This window comes from Podarcis erhardii (assembly GCF_964252035.2).
Source record: "Podarcis erhardii genome assembly, chromosome: 8".
In the NCBI taxonomy this organism is placed as follows: Eukaryota; Metazoa; Chordata; class Lepidosauria; order Squamata; family Lacertidae; genus Podarcis; species Podarcis erhardii.
Genome location: NC_138499.1, coordinates 14,247,766 through 14,264,290, shown reverse-complemented (window position 1 = coordinate 14,264,290; position 16,525 = coordinate 14,247,766). Strand labels below are relative to the sequence as shown.

Below are 16,525 nucleotides of genomic sequence, written 5' to 3'. Positions count from 1 at the left end.
TTTTGGATATATTGAAAACAAGCCAGTGTCTCAAGGAGTCACCCTTTAAACCAATTAAAATATTGGATAAGGGTTAACAGATGTCAGTTATTTAAAAATCCTATCAAAGCATCGTTTCCAACTTGACAGCAAAAATTAAAATTTTAGGTTTGCATAACTGTTACCATTCTTGCTACTGTGTTTATGTTTATGAGAAAGAGACATGTTGGGGATGAAGAAACTGTTGTTTTTGCTAAGGGTTGCATTTCTCTTGGAAGATAGATGGTCAGAGGCCCTTGTGCCATTTTCAGTTCTATAAGAATAGTAAGACATTATATTCCATATAACAGAGTCAACTGGATAGTAAAATAAATTGAAATAAATGCTTGGCAAAAAAAGAACCACGAGGAAAATATTTCACGGGGTGGGGGTGAAAGCTTTCTACTTAGATGTTTAATCAAACCTTTACAGCATGCCTGTTTCTAAATAATGGTTTCAGATTTGATGCAGAGAAGAGTCAAATCTTTATTACATGGACAGGATTACCAGTTTTTATCATAACACATAAAATGCTTTACATATCTGGAAAGAAGATTTTAATGCTGTTGTTATATGTAGTGTTGGCCAGTTCTAGTGGATCTTCTTCACGTACTGCTGCTAGTATTTCCAGTATTTGACTAAAACAAAGCAAAAGGGAAGCACCTTAGGCAAAATCACATCGCTGTGGTTATGTTCACTGTGAACATTACTTGTTCAAGGGTGGTTAAAGTTTACATAAATAGCATTTAGAATTCCATTTTTTTTTATGTCAGACAAAAACACCCAAATAACATCATATACAGGTTTCAGATAAAGGAAAGTGTGATGCACTTATTCATCTATCTTGAAATTTATAGGGGAAGGCAGATTTCCATCTCCAAAGCAATGGTGAAGCAGGTTACACAAGCAGCAACATCTGCTTCCTATGTCTACACCAGTCGTGTGTTGGAATACCAGGCACATTGGTTCATGACTAAGTCATGACTATGCCTTTCAATAGGTCTATGGATAACACTGCATAGAAGGAAATTTTAATGAATTCAGTAAGACTTGCTCCGTAGCAAATGTGCACAAGTCTGCAGTGTTGAGTTTATTTTATTCTAAAAGCAATGAAGGAAATGCTGCAATCTAAATGCTGAACTGTATGCAATATTGTGGACAGGTAACTCACATCTCAGAACATAAAAAGCTGTCTTTAATCTGGTCAGACTTCGTCCACCTAGATCAGTGTTGTCTCTGTTGACTGGCAGTAGCTCTTCAATGTTTTGGGGCACTGGCCTTTCTTTCACCTGCTATGTGATCCTTTTTAACTGGAGGTGCCAGGGATTGAGCTTTTGACATTTACTTGTGCCAAGTGTATGTTCTACCAGAAAACTATAGTCCCTATCATGCTTTATCGGTAAATTGGTGGTTTTAGATTTCATGACAAACACAAGTTCTGAAATCTGCGTATTTTGGCATTTGAGGCCATTTTCTTCTGTTTGGCATTGACCTTTCAAACGGGGCTTATTTTTAATTTGTGTAGTGTTCAGTACTGTTGCTACCGCTAGCTAAAAACCATCAGTGGCATCTAATAAGTTGTAGGCAAACACATTGCTATAGTAATTCATGAGGGCAAAAGGGCATTGATTTAGACAACTGAAATATAATATGTATTTCCCACCCCCCCCCCACTGTATTCTCTCCCCTTTGAGCCTTGCAGAGCAAGTCAGGAGTGAGAACGCCCGTTCTCAAAGTGGTACAGAGGATGAGGTTGCATTCTTGCTCCCTGTGGTATTATCTCACAAGTATTCCTCACAGAGCTGCTTTTCCTTCAATAGGCACATAGGATGTACTTTGGTATGTATATCCTCTCTGGACTGCAGAACCTCAAGCGTACCAGCTGATGACAATCAACAGGGGAGAGGACTATTGCCCTCATGCCTTTCTAGTAACCTTCCCAAAGGCACATGACTAGCTATTGCAGAAAACAGAATGCAGACAAGACTGGCTCTCAGTTGTAACCCAGCAAAGCAAATCTTACCTTGCTAATTACTGGAAAACCAGGAGTTTTGACCTGTGTGGGAAGCTCAGAGAGTACATCTAGACAGAATGGTTTGGGGCAACCCAGCCAGATGGGCAGAGTTGTTTATTATTACTATTATATTTTATTATACCTAATTATTGCTGCCCCAGCTGCAGGCTCAAACTCCTCCAGCTGCTGGACAAGTTTAGAATCCAGTGGCTCTGTAGTTAGTCTTGTCCCATCCTCACTCCAGGGCCTTAAATCAATTACTGCTAACAGCCTTTTAACAGCCGGTGTTGTTGATGGATGCAGCATGAATTGGCAGAGGGAAATCTCTGCTACATCCCTCCTAACCAGCTGGTTGGTGGTGGTGGTTACAATTGCTCTGCCTGTTAGGTGTCACTCTTTATATGGAATTAAACCCCTTGGGCTCCAGCCCAGCTAAAGGTCAGTCATGATCAAGCCCCTCTGAAAGCCATGGGACTTAAGTTTCTCATGACTAATTCCACTGGTTTCAGCCAGACTTCGTCATAACTAAATTAAGCTGAATTGGAGCCTTGAAATATATTAAATTATATACTTACATTATATGACAAGGTTCATTTCTGTCCTTCAGGCAGTGTCCTTCTTCCCACTTTTTTTTGGTAGGGAATGTGGTTTTTACATATTTTGAACCAGCGTGGGTATTTTTCACTCCACACCAGGGAGCATCTAATGTGATTTATGGAACAGTTTAGAATTAACATCATACCATTGGTTACATAATCTATCAGCTTTCTGTAACTCATAACCACCTCAGCCATTTCTTTTTGTCCATCTCCCCCAATACTTTTTTTTGGGGGGGGGGCGGGCGGGCGATGTTTTATTCTTAACACAGACTATAAACCAAAGCAAAGTTGCTGTCAGATCTGTTCTTAACATGTACAAAAAACATAAGTAGTAAAATTATTCCCAGATAGGGTCCCACACCAATATCCCACATAATTCCACAACAGAAAGTTGCAATTGACTTAGTAAGCAATACTTGGGACCACAGCCTTACTCCTGTGTTAACATAATTCCAAGGGTCTTGCAAGTTTACACTGCTTAAAATGCCAAAGTCAGAATTCCTAATTTGAATGTAAGAGTTTTGTAAGGGTCCATCTACGAAGACAAATCTGCTCCTCTCAAGCCAGGATCATTTTAGCTCCCTAGGCTTAGCAGTTAGGAAGCTCGCCCCTAACCCCAAGCAATTGCTGCCAAGCACCAATGAAGTTAGTCAGGAAGCATAACTGCTATTAGGCAGGGTTTTCAGGGATATACTGACCTACTGTCAAACTCTCCATAATGCAGTTGTGTTACCAAAGTTTGATATTAATGTGCAAAGCAGATACTTTCATAATGAGGTGATTTAAGGAAGCCATACAATGAAGTCACCAAAGTTCTAGCACAAATGTGGTCAACTTGATGGGTGGTATTCATAGCCCTCCCAACTGCTGGAAGCAATACCACAAGAGAGTGGAGCCTATGTTCTGCCAATTAATGGAGGTAAGTGGGCAACCATGCTCTTGGCCAATGGTGTGAAAGAGAGGTAGATTTTCCATCAGATTACGATGCAAAAATTAACAATTTGTTCCATTTGCTATGGAGGAAAAGAATGTGGACTATAAGGGTAGGATGAGTGCTCTTCCCCATTGCAACCTGGATTTCCTCAGGCAAAGACTGCGCCAGGGCCGGCCCACTCATGAGGCAAGGTGAGGCAACTGCCTCGGGCGGCAAGATCCACAGGGGCAGCAATCCTGATGTAGATCTTTATTCCCTCCCCTCCCCATTCCTGATGTAGATTTTCACTCATCCCTTATTCCTTGGTTCGCCTCAGGTACCAAAATGTCTTTGGCCTGTCCTTGACACAGCCCTTCTAAGGAATGAGGCAAGGCCTTTTCACTTTGGTGACAATGCGTGGCATTTCTAGCATGCTCACTCCCCCTTGTGGACTGGAGGGTACACAACACTGATAGTGTGACCAAGAGTGCTGTTAAATATAGAATTTACAGGGGATTTTCCTTTCTTACTGCAATGCTAATGAATTAGGTACCGTGCTATAAAAAGACATTACTCTTTAGGTCAGGAACCTTTTTCTTTTTTTCTAAGCCATGCTGAGTAAGCATGTACCCAGTCAACACTGTTTCCAATCTGGGATATATTTGGGTAGTAATCTTAAAATGGCACACTGAGACAGAAGAGTACAAACAAAATATATCCCAGATCTGAAACAGTTTTGAAAGGGGTATATTGGTGGAAGCAAAATGTTAAATAGTATTAAATAAAACAACAACTTACCTGTTTCTAGCATTAATCTTTCACTGGGAATTGACCTCACTGCTTCTAAGTTAGCTTCTGTTTTCAGGGAACTGGAAATAATATGAATATGAAAATCGCTATGATTTATTGAAATTCTTTAGTCCAAATAGAAGGAAGTTCTCACAAGATTCAAGGAGCAACTTGTCTACCCAGATCCAAGATGCTGGGCACAATCACCCCAAAAAGTATGTTTAGTCACTCCTGCAAAATTTAGTTTGGCTTACTCTCATGAAAGTGCACACGGAATTGCTATCTTAGGCTAAGGCTGAATCCAGATTTACAAGCAGTTGTGTGAAACTTCCATACGTTTCCTGATTTTTTTTCTTAAACCAGAAGCAGCCTTGGGAGGACTCTTCCCCCATTCTTTCCATAGGTTCCCCTTAATTCTTCTTGCCTATTTGTCTTTTCGTTTAAAATGTCCCCCATGCACCCAGCTCACCTCTGTTGGCTGGCAGCTGTTGCTCTAGCTATGTACACAATTCCAAACCAAGGCTAATGGGGACTGAGATTCTGACGATGTCACACAAGAGTAGTTGGTACTTGCATATATAGTCCAATTCAAAGTTCTGTAGGCGGCCCATTGCAGCGCTTAAGAATATGTGAAGGACTGCAAATTATATATAGCCCACCATCCATGTCTGGCAGATGCTTCATAGGTGGGCTGTTCTTACTGCCTACCTGGGATTGGAGTGTCTGAATTACCTGTGCGGGCACAATACATGGTGGCTGAGGTGCAGTCATCTTGATGAGCCACAAGCTGCACAGGTGTGCTTTAAAGTATCCATCCCAAAATAAAAAGGAACCCTTTCACCTCAGCCATTAGATGTCTAAAATAACTTACCAACCATTTATTCCTATGTAGAGATCTAACTCTATTATAGCTGCTGCCTCCTCTTTGGTGCCATCAAAAGAGTGTACCTGTAAACAAGTAATGATACACCTTTATCATCTGAAGATGCATTGAGATTTTTCAAACTTAAGTATACAAGCTTTCCATTTTCTTGCATTCTTCCAAAGCCAGTTGCTATTTCTGAATAGCATTTGCTAGCTGTGTGCACACAAGCTCTGATAATTTTTGCCATCCAAAGTGAGCAAGTGTACATATGGAGCCCTTAACCGATAAGAGCCAATCAATGAAGTCCATGCTGCGGGGCAGAACCTTCTGTGGACTGGTCAGGAATTCAGTTAAAGACCTTTGATTTAATCTAATGAGTAGAAGGCAACAAGACCAGCAGCCCAATTCAAGAAGGCTGAAAGACAGCCCTCCTACCTTGCCTCTGATGCAAAAGGCACTGTAGCTTAGCTGCCAGGACAGGCACATTGCTTGAGTATGGGCTACTTCTTGTTTAGTCGTGTCCGACTCTTCGTGACCCCATGGACCAGAGCACGCCAGGCACTCCTGTCTTCCACTGCCTCTCGCAGTTTGGTCAAACTCATGCTGGTAGCTTCGAGAACACTGCCCAACCATCTTGTCCTCTGTCGTCCCCTTCTCCTTGTGCCCTCCATCTCTCCCAACATCAGGGTCTTTTCCAGGGAGTCTTCTCTTCTCACAAGGTGGCCAAAGTATTGGAGCCTCAGCTTCAGGATCTGTCCTTCCAGTGAACGCTCAGGGCTGATTTCCTTCAGAATGGATAGGTTTGATCTTGCAGTCCATGGGACTCTCAAAGAGTCTCCTCCAGCACCATAATTCAAAAGCATCAATTCTTTGGTGGCGGCAAAATGTGGTACAGGTCATGCCATTCATCCCCATTGCAGCTGTTTTTGGACTACAACCTCCATCATACCTGACTCCTGGTCCTGCTAGCTAGGGATGATGGGAGTTGTAGTCCAAAAACAGCTGCAGACCCTGGTTTGGGAAACCCCACTCTGTTTCACAGCTATGTCACAAAACCGCCATTATTCCATCCTGAGATAATGTGAACACGCTGTTCATTTCAAAGGCTGCAAGACTATGCCCACTTATTTAGGAATAAGCCCAGCTGAACTAAATCTGTACAGGTCATTTTGCACACTATGCAGAGGCAAACAGGTTTCACACAGTATATACTCAACAGGGAGCGGCCCTCCCCTGTTCAATGTGTCTGTAGGAAAAAGGTGACAATCACATTCACAACACTTAAAAAAGGATGTGGATTTCAGAGTAATGAAGTAGAACTAATCATCTGGTCCACAAAACGAATCTACCTGTAAATTTCAGACTAGACCCCTACCTTAAAGTACTTGCTCACGGGATAATTTTACCAAGGGCAACTAGAAAGCATTACATGTTTTAGTTTTCAGCTACTTTGAAAAACATGAAAAGTGAGATATCTGTTTATAAAATAAACTTGTATCACAAAGAGGTTGATGCTGAAAAGAAACACAACTGAACATCGGGCACTTACCACTCCTCCCACACACCTCTCTCTGTTTCGCCTCATTATATCTGTGTGAAAGGAGAAAATTTTACATTAAAAAGCCCAGAGATTTCTACATTTTTTTAAAAAAGTATTCTTTTGCAAAACCCACCTACAAATTCTGGATGTGAATTCCTGCAGTGCAGAAACATCGGTAATTTTGTTTGCTCAGATAAATCGAATTGTTTTTCAAAATACCTGAAAAGAAATAAACAGAAACATCCCTACATTTAATGAAATCTCAGCTATAGCTTATCTAAATGGTTTAAAGCGTTAGAAAGAATGGAGTGGTTATTATTATTTTTTATATTATTATTATTATTGTTGTTGTTGTTATATTATTATTATTGTTGTTGTTGTTGTTGTTGTTGTTGTTGTTGTTGTTGTTGTTGTTGTTATTTAGGTGCAGACATAATCCTGCCAGAAGGGAACACTTTTAAGTCCCATTTAGTTATATGGGAAGGTTAAGCATGTGCTTAACTTTAAACTCAATGGGATTTGAAAATGTTTCATAATGGCAACATCATGCCAGGTTTTGTGTGATTTCTTGATAAGAAAATGATTCTAGACCGGGAGTGGCTAAGCTGTCGTGGCTTGAAGGCCACACTGACAGTCAGACTCCCATTCCAGGGACACACGCCCGTGGTGGGTATTGTCAATTTATAAGCGAGTGTATACACACACACACGGACCACATGAACATATATTCAGACATGCACATTCACCCCACATACAGCACATGCACCCAACATATATGAAGGCACAGAGCATTCTCCCAGGCTCACTCTCTTCCCCACAAACTCACCTGGAGACAGATGCAGAGACACACGCAAACCATCATTTCCTGCCTTTCCCACTCAAGTGGCAGGGTGAGGGTGTCTAGCAATGCTGGTGTGTAGTGCTAAAATCGGGAGACAAAAGATCCCCCTCCCTGCTCTTTGGAGAGCATCTCAAGAGGGATCTTTTCTCCCGATCTTAGAGTGTCAAGTAAAGGTAAAGGGACCCCTGACCATTAGGTCCAGTACGGACGACTCTGGGGTTGCGGCGCTCATCTCGCTTTACTGGCCGAGGGAGCCGGCATACAGCTTCCGGGTCATGTGGCCAGCATGACTGAGCCGCTTCTGGAGAACCAGAGCAGCACACGGAAACGCCGTTTCCCGCCGGAGTGGTACCTATTTATCTACTTGCAGTTTGACGTGCTTTCGAGCTGCTAGGTTGGCAGGAGCTGGCACCGAGCAACAGGAGCTCATCCCGTCGCGGGGATTCGAACCGCCGACCTTCTGATCAGCAAGCCCTAGGCTTTGTGCCACAGTGCTAAAACCAGCATGTTCTTCCTAGAGTAGAAGGTCGCATTTCTCTCACCACCTCTGCCCATACTGGCTAGGACTGCACATTTATAGTGGCTTTCTGTGCAGTGGGGTGATCTAGAAAGTGGTTTCCTTACGCTACAGCCACAACACATACATTTTCATTGGCCGATACTTCATTAAGGCCAGAAGCAGAAGAAGTGCTTGGGTGGGGTGGGGGATTTGGGAGGGCCATGCCTGCTTTATAACAGCAGCAAAATTATGTTTCAAAGTCATTAGACCAGGATACAGCCTAAGCAAGGAATGGTAAAAAGCCAGGCCTTGTATGGATGTTGCCAAGAAAAGCAACGATGTTAAAATACAGTTGTACCTTGGAAGTCAAACAGAATCCATTCCGGAAGTCCGTTCGACTTCCAAAACATTTGGAAACCAAGGTGCGGCTTCCGATTCGCTGCGGGAAGCTCCTGAAGCCAATTGGAACCCGCAGAGCCTGCATCGGACGTTTGGGTTCCAAAGAACGTTCACAAACTGGAACAGTCACTTCTGGGTTTGCGGCACTAGGGAGCCAAAAAGTTCGGCTCGCAAGGTGTTCGACTTCTGAGGTATGACTGTACCACCTTACAACAGGAGGTTGTGTTTACATTGTGTGATGTGCAAGTGTCAGACCGAACATTACACAATCATAGTTTACCTTTGAATTGTGAAAGAATCCTAGCTAACCAAGTGTGCTGCCATGACTGATGCTGGGTCTCGCCCTATGCAGAAGAGCATAAATATCACACAGATGACTGTCGGTTGTCAGTCTTATGAGCGACCATCAAAAACGCAGTGGCAGCAAATACTTGGGATTGTCAGAAACATTTGTGGAACGATTTAGGAAGGACAGCGACATCATGGAATCATAGAATTGGAAGGTACCCCAAGGGTCATCTAGTCCAACCCCCTGCAATGCAGGAAATGGAAGCCTCCATGTTCAGATGCAGTTATGCATCTTGGTAACCAGGTTCTGTGGGCTATTAAGAGATGGCTACCACACCTCTGCCCTGCTTGTGGACATCCAGAGGCACCTGTTTGCCTGCTGGAAAGCTAGATTCAACATTCTGATCCTGCCAGCCAAACCTCACATTCTTAAACTTATTACACCAGAGACTGGGAACCTGGGCCCTGCCAAGTTTGAGATGGCCTGGGAATCCGATTCAGAGGCTGAACCGGAGGAATCCCAGCCTGCACAGGAGTCCCCGCCTCCAGGGCCGGCTGAACTGGGGCAGGGCCTTGATTCTGAAGCGCCTGCACCTGTGCCGGATCCTCAGGAGCAGGCACCAGGTGATTCCACTCTGGCTCCAGAGGTGGTTGAGGACTCAGTGCCTGCAGGTGAGTCTCCCCCTGGGCCCAGTAACCCTTCAGCCTCTCCTGAACTGCAGAGACTCAGGGCAGAGAGGCGAAGGGAACTGGTTTCTCCCAGGAGGAGTGCTCACCTTAAGGCCAGGAGAGGTGGGTCTCTTGGGGGCCGGGACCGCCCCTGGCCTAAGAGAAGATAAAGGCCAGCCAGCCCGGTCCCAGGTTGCGGGAGCAACGTCGTTAAAGAGCTGTTTTGGCCAGCATCCAGTCCTGTTCCCCCAGAGTTCCTGTCCTTGCCCGGCTTCTCGCTGTGGAACCCGCTTCGCCTGAGGAGGACTGTCTGCTGACCCTCAACTCAGGTCCTGGACCTCGCCCCACGGTAACCTCCCCCCTGGACCAGCACACAGTTTCTGCATTACAGATACCATAATCTTTGACCATTATTAGCCATACTGGCTGAGGCCGATGGGTGTCAAGAGTCCAGCAGCAACTGATGGATCACAGCTTCCCCCATCCCTACAATGCACAACAAAAACAACTAGCTTTTACTGGCATGTGTTGTTTCATGTTAAATTCCTTGGCTTTTGTGCCTGGTTCATTCCCTTTCCATTTCACTTCAGTGTTTTTCTGCGATCAAACTGTTCCCAAGATTAACATTACAGCAACCAGCGCCTTGTGCACTCAGTAGCTATAGCATCCAGTGACCACTCCATCCAGTAACGTAAAGGTAAAGGGACCCCTGACCATTAGGTCCAGTCGTGACCGACTCTGGGGTTGCGGCGCTCATCTCGCTTTAGTGGCCGAGGGAGCCGGCATACAGCTTCCGGGTCATGTGGCCAGCGTGACTAAGCCGCTTCTGGCGAACCAGAAGAGCACACGGAAACACCGTTTACCTTCCTGCTGGAGTGGTACCTATTTATCTACTTGCACTTTGATGTGCTTTTAAACTGCTAGGTTGGCAGGAGCAGGGACCGAGCAACCGGAGCTCACCCCATTGCGGGGATTTGAACCACCAACCTTCTGATCGTCAAGTCCTAGGCTCTGTGGTTTAACCCACAGCACCACCTGTGTCCTGTTCAATTTAACTCAGCACTGCAACTTCCCATCCTCTGGTCATCTGGCATGCACAACTTCTACTCGAGAGCTGGTGTTCTGGGCCCTGCCATCATGCTTTATGATGATTTGTGCATATATGGATTGCAAAAAAAACACCCATGGAATCAAAGCACTGGCCAGCCACTGCAAGTTCCAATGAATGATGTGGTGGAAGCAATGGGATGGTTCAGCCACATGAAGAGGCAGTCAGGGGTTTGGTGTGACCTGTAGGCCATTTAGGGAAGAATAGGGAAGTGGTGACTGTTTCTCCTTGGTTATTATATCCAATTGGGGTGGTAGGGTGGAAGAGCAACTGTTCCTTGGCTTCCAATGGCCGTGACTGGGAGAAAATCCTTGATAATAAAAACAATACTGTTAAAATGTATGAAGGATGCAGTTTCTCTTATGTGTTAAGTAAATCTCTCTTACTTGAGTTGAGTGTCCTTAGTGCAGAATTCTAATCTGTCAAAATCTGGAAGAGAGAATTGACAAACAATTAACTGACTTTTGAATTGCCAGGAAGGAAACATCACTGCCAAGCCACTTGGTTGCTACTTACCCAAGCCACACTCTCCAATTGCTATGACCTTCCCTTTATTTTTCTCAGCTAGACCTTGTAGTTCTGCTAAGTACTGCTCAGGGTTGCTCTGTTCAAATTCTCCACAGCGGGTGGGGTGGCAGCCAACAGTACTATAAAACATGTCTGAAAACAAACGGCATGAACGTGTTGGTTATTATTGCTAGAACGCTTGTCAAGTGCAGGGTGCATCACAGCATAAGCCTTCCAGCCTCCAGCCTCCCAAGAACTTGCATCCTAAAGCCTGATGGTGAGCAGATGCAATGGTAACAGGCTGAATGCAAGCATATGCTGTTACATGTACTTAGGACCTGGGAGTGAAAACTTGGGAACTGAAGAAGCAAGGGCTTCATGGAGCAGGGAGGCACCATACAGATTTGGAAGACAACGTAAAATTCTGTACATCAGTTCAAAGCTTTCTTTAACTCAACTTTTAAATTAACTTATTCACTTTTGAATAAGGTAGTTCCTGTGGTCATGAAAGCAGCCTTGGAATGGCACAGTGTCACTTGAGACACATAGCATAGCAACTAAGATTGTGAGCAGGTGGTTACATAGGCTCTGCAAAGACCACAAAGCAAGTGATCACCTGACTCATCATCTCCTCTTCTGTGTGTGACTCTATGCAGGGTTCACTTGATAAGACATCTGACGTAGCAGCAGTGAGTTGGGTCGAGACAGCCAACCGCCCCAAAGGAATGGTGTGTGAGAAGCATTCCTTTCCTTCTGCTCATAATTCTTTGGAATGAACTGGTGCATATTGGTTTTGGTCATTTAAAATGTTAAATAAAGGATAATTAAAGCATTCCATTGAAAGCTATATAACATAAAGAGACAAATACCATTGGTCTGTGCCAGCTGAAGTGCATCTGTGCTATCTTGCAAACTTCCACCTGTAATCATGAACTGGAATAATAAAAAAGAAAGTTTACTTAAGTGCTAGTTTCTAAATGTTAGGATTCATTTATATCTTGCAAAACACAGATATCAAAAGTCAACAGAAACTGAAATTTAACACAAAACACACTACCCAAAACCTTTGAAGAACAAATGTACCTTTTTAACACCAGTTTTGACCGCTCTAGCCACCACATCCAAGAAGTCATCTGCAAAAAGACAGAAGTGAAATTCCTTAAAGCATCCGTATGGCCCAGTCTAGTTCTGGAACCTTTAACAGCCTCAGGTATGTAGCAGCTCCTACATTTCCTTTTCTTTTCCTGCAACTTTACAGCAGTAATGGACAATCAAGTTGTGCTATCTCCATTAAGCAGTATAGATATCCTTATTGACTAGGAAGGACTATAGCTCAGATTCTTTGAACATCATTGAAAGTAATTTCCTCCCCAAGCAGTACCACACTCAAGTGATTTGAGGATTGTGATTCATCAAGTTTTCCTTAATAAATATTTTCCCTAGGAACATATTCAACATATATAAGTGATCATCTCCACATGTATGCTCCACCAACTGCCAGAAATTGACTTCTTAATCATATATGCATCATTAGAGCTTCTTGGTCATGCAGAACGGAGTTTTTGATGTTTCCCTTCAGCAACTGAACACTGTACTCTCCATCTGGAGACTTGCTGAAACTTAAGTCTTAGGGTGGCACAATGTGACTAAGTCAGACTGAGAAAAGACTCACACTGAAGTTACATCACAAGTAGCTTTAGTTTTCAGTGGGTCTACTCAGTATGATTGTCAAATAGCACATTTCAAAGGCACAACACTAAGCATGTTTATTCAAAAATACTGAGTCCAATGCAGCGTACTCCCAAAAAAGTATTAACAGAATTGCAGGCTTACAGCACAATCCTATGCATGCATGTTTAGAATAGAGTCCCATTGTGTTAACTGAGGCTTACTCCCAGCTAAGAGTGTTAAGGATTGTGGCTTTACAGCGCAATTTTACACATGTCTACCTAGAAGCCATACTGAACTGAAAAGGACTTCCTCCCAAGTAAGATGTGCAAAAGACTGTAGCCTTCAGTTAAGGAGTATTCAATTACAGTGGTACCTCAGGTTACATACGCTTCAGGTTACAGACTCCGCTAACCCACAAATAGTACCTCGGGTTAAGAACTTTGCTTCAGGATGAGAACAGAAATCATGCTCTGGCGGCGCAGCAGCAGCAGGAGGCCCCATTAGTTAAAGTGGTGTTTCAGGTTAAGAAGAGTTTCAGGTTAAGAACAGACCTCCGGAACGAATTAAGTACTTAACCCGAGGTACCACTGTATTACTCAGAGCAGACCCATTTCAATTAATCAATTGGTCATGTCCAATCATTTTAATGGGTGTACATTGCATTGAATTACCACCCTGGTGGGTTTTTTCTCTCAAAATGGATGGGTGGGAGACGAGAGAGGGTGAAAGTCCAGTTTTAATAACTGCCAATAATGATGATGATGATGTCACTCTCTGGGAATGGGGGGGGGGGCAAAAAGTGTAACCTGAAAGAAAATGTCCCTTGCAGATGCATACCACGAATATCTGGGGATATGAGGACCACAGAAGGAGCCATTAAAGAAACAGACAGAATATTTACCTTGATGCTTTTGAGTACCTCTGTATATGCCTTTGAACATAGGATCAGTTAAATTAACACCGATATCTAGAGAGAGAAAAAAATAAATTAGCATCCTCAACTTGGATCATTGTCTATGCTGCCTGGGGATGATGGAGTCCATCATCTGAAAGGCTCCTCACCAGCAATTTCAAGATGTCAGAAGATCTGATGGGTCCCCGGCATGTGATGAAACTATAACTCTATGCTTTTGATATATACTGGTTGCTGTTAAGAGTCTGTACTAGGAGAGGATCCCTTTAAAAAGCCTGTACAACCTTTCTTATGGAACGAGGGCTGTCTTGCATGTACCTGCTGTTTCATTCTGGATTGTTTTATTTGATGTTTTAATGTGTTGTAAGCCCATTTGAAGTTTTTCTTAAACATATAAAATGGTATAGAAATAAAATAAAAACAATAATGCTAATAATAATAATACATTGGCACATGCATCAGGTGACAGCTTGTATAATCTGCAGTGGCTCATTCATGCAAAACACCAACGCCAGAATTTTCAGGCCACCTCATGTGCAGTGCTCTTTCAGTGGAGTCAATATACACAATGCACCTGCCAAATCATCAAATGACAGGGAGAGTCAAATGCATGCATGCACTAACCCAAGAGAAGCCACTAAATGCAGATTCTCATCTGGCAATGGCTGCAGGGGACTCGGATGTGAGGGAAAGGGTTGGAACTGTCTCCTGTGTCCATTTGCAGCCAAATACCGCAAAATGACTGGATCTCTGCAGAAATCTGACTGCTTGCAGCAAAAACAAAAGGTCTCTTGTGTGCATTTGTGAGATACAAGCAAAGCAGAGAAGGAGCTTCCCCGTTACGGCTCCGGCTTTGCCGGCCCGGGTACCCAGAAGCAAGCCCCGTAGAATACAAATAAGAAAGGAATGGATGAAATCGGCGGGCCTTGCTTCTGAGTAAGCATGCGCAGAACCGGGACTGTGACGTGGGGGGCTCGCTCCCCAGTCAACGCGCACAGGATCGCCCTGCGCCCACCTGCAACCCCGCGCAGCTTCCCCTCAGGGGAGCGAGGCTGCGATCCCGAACCCCGGGAGCAAGCTCCACTGACAACGACGGGGCTTGCGCCGGAGTAAGCGCGCCTGGGATGGGGCCCTGGAGGACGGGGGGGTCCCTTCGGCCCCTTCCGCAGCCGCCCCCCCCACCTCGAAGGGCTGCCCCCGAGCGACTAGGCCCGGCGCCCTCTTTGCGGACGCAAAGGAACACCCCCCCCAGTTGCCCAGGCAACCGTCCTCACCAATGAACTTGAAGCGGCTCATGACGACGGCGACTGAGGCCCGTGCGCCTCTCTCTCTCTCCTCCCATAGAATGTAGAAGCACCGACGTCACTTCCGGTTTCCCTTTGAGCGCTACCCGTATGCTGGGTAGGCGCGTAAGAAGGCGGAAGGGACCATAGAGGTGGGTGCCGCTCTATCCGCCACTGTTAGAAATGTATCTCTATGGTCCCTTCTCTATTCCCCTTCTGTATTATTATTATCCATCGCATTTACATTATTATTATCCATCGCATTTATACTGAACATTATATATAATGCAGCGTTATATCATAGTTAATTTTCAAATATAATTTATGCTGCATTTGTGGTGTTCCATTTATCTCCTAGCATGTTCTCGTTAATTTAATGTTGGCAAGCCGCTTCGGGGATTCGCGCGGAGAAGCCGCATGGAAATGTAATAAAGCAAAAAAACAAAGCCCTTAACTTTATTGATTTAATGTATTTGATTAATTCGCCGCATTTGCTGCTACCAATGCACATGGTTTCCCTTTACCACCCTGCTGCCCCTGTTTTATCCTGGGTGGTGGATAGCAGGGGACTGGCCTCAAGGTCACACAGCTTGCTCATGGCGATATAAATTTACAGCGGTGACATTTTCTAATAAATCAGTGTTTCCCAACCTTGTGCCTCCAGCTGTTTTTGAACTACAACTCCCATCATCCCTGACTAGCAAGACCAGTGGCAAGGGATGATGGGAACTGTAGTCCAAAAACCGCTGGAGGCACAAGGTTGGGAAAAGGAGCCACCTTCAAAAGCCCCCAGGGCAGCCTGAAGGGAAGCACCGGCTTTTTGCCTATTGGCCTCTGCAATTGTCTTGATTCCTTATCTCTATCTGCCTTTGGCCAATTGGCCTGTGCATTTCTCCAGTTTCATACTAATAATAATAATAATAATAATAATAATAATAATAATTTTTATTTATACCCCTCCCTCCCTAGCCAAGGCCGGGCTCAGGGCGGCTAACAACCAATAATAAAAACAAGTTAAATGAATACAACTTAAAAACTAGATTAAAATACAACATTAAAACATTAAAATGCAGCCTCATCACAGGAGGAGAAAGGGGGGGAAAGAGGGGGAGGGGATCAGATTGACTCCAAGCCAAAGGCCAGGTGGAACAACTCTGTCTTACAGGCCCTGCAGAAAGAAATCAGATCCAGCAGGGCCCTGGTCTCATGAGACAGAGCGTTCCACCAGGCCGGAGCCAGTGTTGAAAAGGCCCTGGCTCTGGTTGAGGCTAATCTGACTTCCTTTTTTTATAATAATTTTTATTATTATACCTTTTATAAAATTTCATCCAATTTTTCGTTTAAACCCGCCTACAACAAATCTTAGTTATTTTTTGACTTCCTTCAGCGTCTCTGACAATCATTCATGGTTATACCTTTGATACACATTCCCTTTTTTTGTATTGCCATTTTTCCTCCTTACTCCCATTATTTCTAATAAACAATACTTGTTTTCTTTTTTTTTTACAGTGCCTCTTTAAATCCCACTAGCGTTGTATTCACGCCACATATATTTTTCAGATAATCCACAAATTTCCCCCAGTCTTCGATGAACTTTTGATCTTTAGTA

The 16,525-nt window shown here is 44.0% G+C and overlaps 1 protein-coding gene across 4 annotated transcripts; it reads right to left on the bottom strand.

Moving 5' to 3' along the window:
* Positions 1-479: 479 nt before the first annotated feature.
* On the bottom strand, positions 480-15,022 carry TATDN1 (TatD DNase domain containing 1). Of its 4 annotated transcripts, none has more exons than XM_081874712.1 (12): positions 14,908-15,022; positions 13,622-13,687; positions 12,133-12,182; positions 11,919-11,982; positions 11,059-11,202; positions 10,929-10,971; positions 6,872-6,957; positions 6,748-6,788; positions 5,205-5,281; positions 4,343-4,413; positions 2,608-2,734; positions 480-656 (listed from the first exon to the last, which is right to left on the bottom strand). In XM_081874712.1, the coding sequence occupies exons 1-12, from the start codon at positions 14,927-14,929 to the stop codon at positions 554-556; spliced, it is 894 nt and encodes a 297-aa protein (XP_081730838.1). In that variant the 5' UTR covers positions 14,930-15,022; the 3' UTR covers positions 480-553. The 4 variants fall into 4 exon arrangements, with proteins under 4 accessions (XP_081730838.1, XP_081730841.1, XP_081730839.1 ...); XM_081874715.1 differs by lacking the exon at positions 14,908-15,022 and adding an exon at positions 14,649-14,775; XM_081874713.1 differs by lacking the exon at positions 14,908-15,022 and adding an exon at positions 13,783-14,617.
* Between the last annotated feature and the right edge of the window lie 1,503 nt (positions 15,023-16,525).

Bases quoted from the DNA above. Each gene is read 5' to 3' on its own strand.
- TATDN1 (XM_081874712.1), bottom strand. From the start codon at position 14,929: ATGAGCCGCTTCAAGTTCATTG. The intron at 6,958-10,928 runs GTAAGAGAGATT...ATTTCTTTTCAG, and splicing joins ACTAAGGACACTCAACTCAA to GTATTTTGAAAAACAATTCG. The intron at 4,414-5,204 runs GTAAGTTATTTT...TATTATTTCCAG, and splicing joins TACATAGGAATAAATGGTTG to TTCCCTGAAAACAGAAGCTA.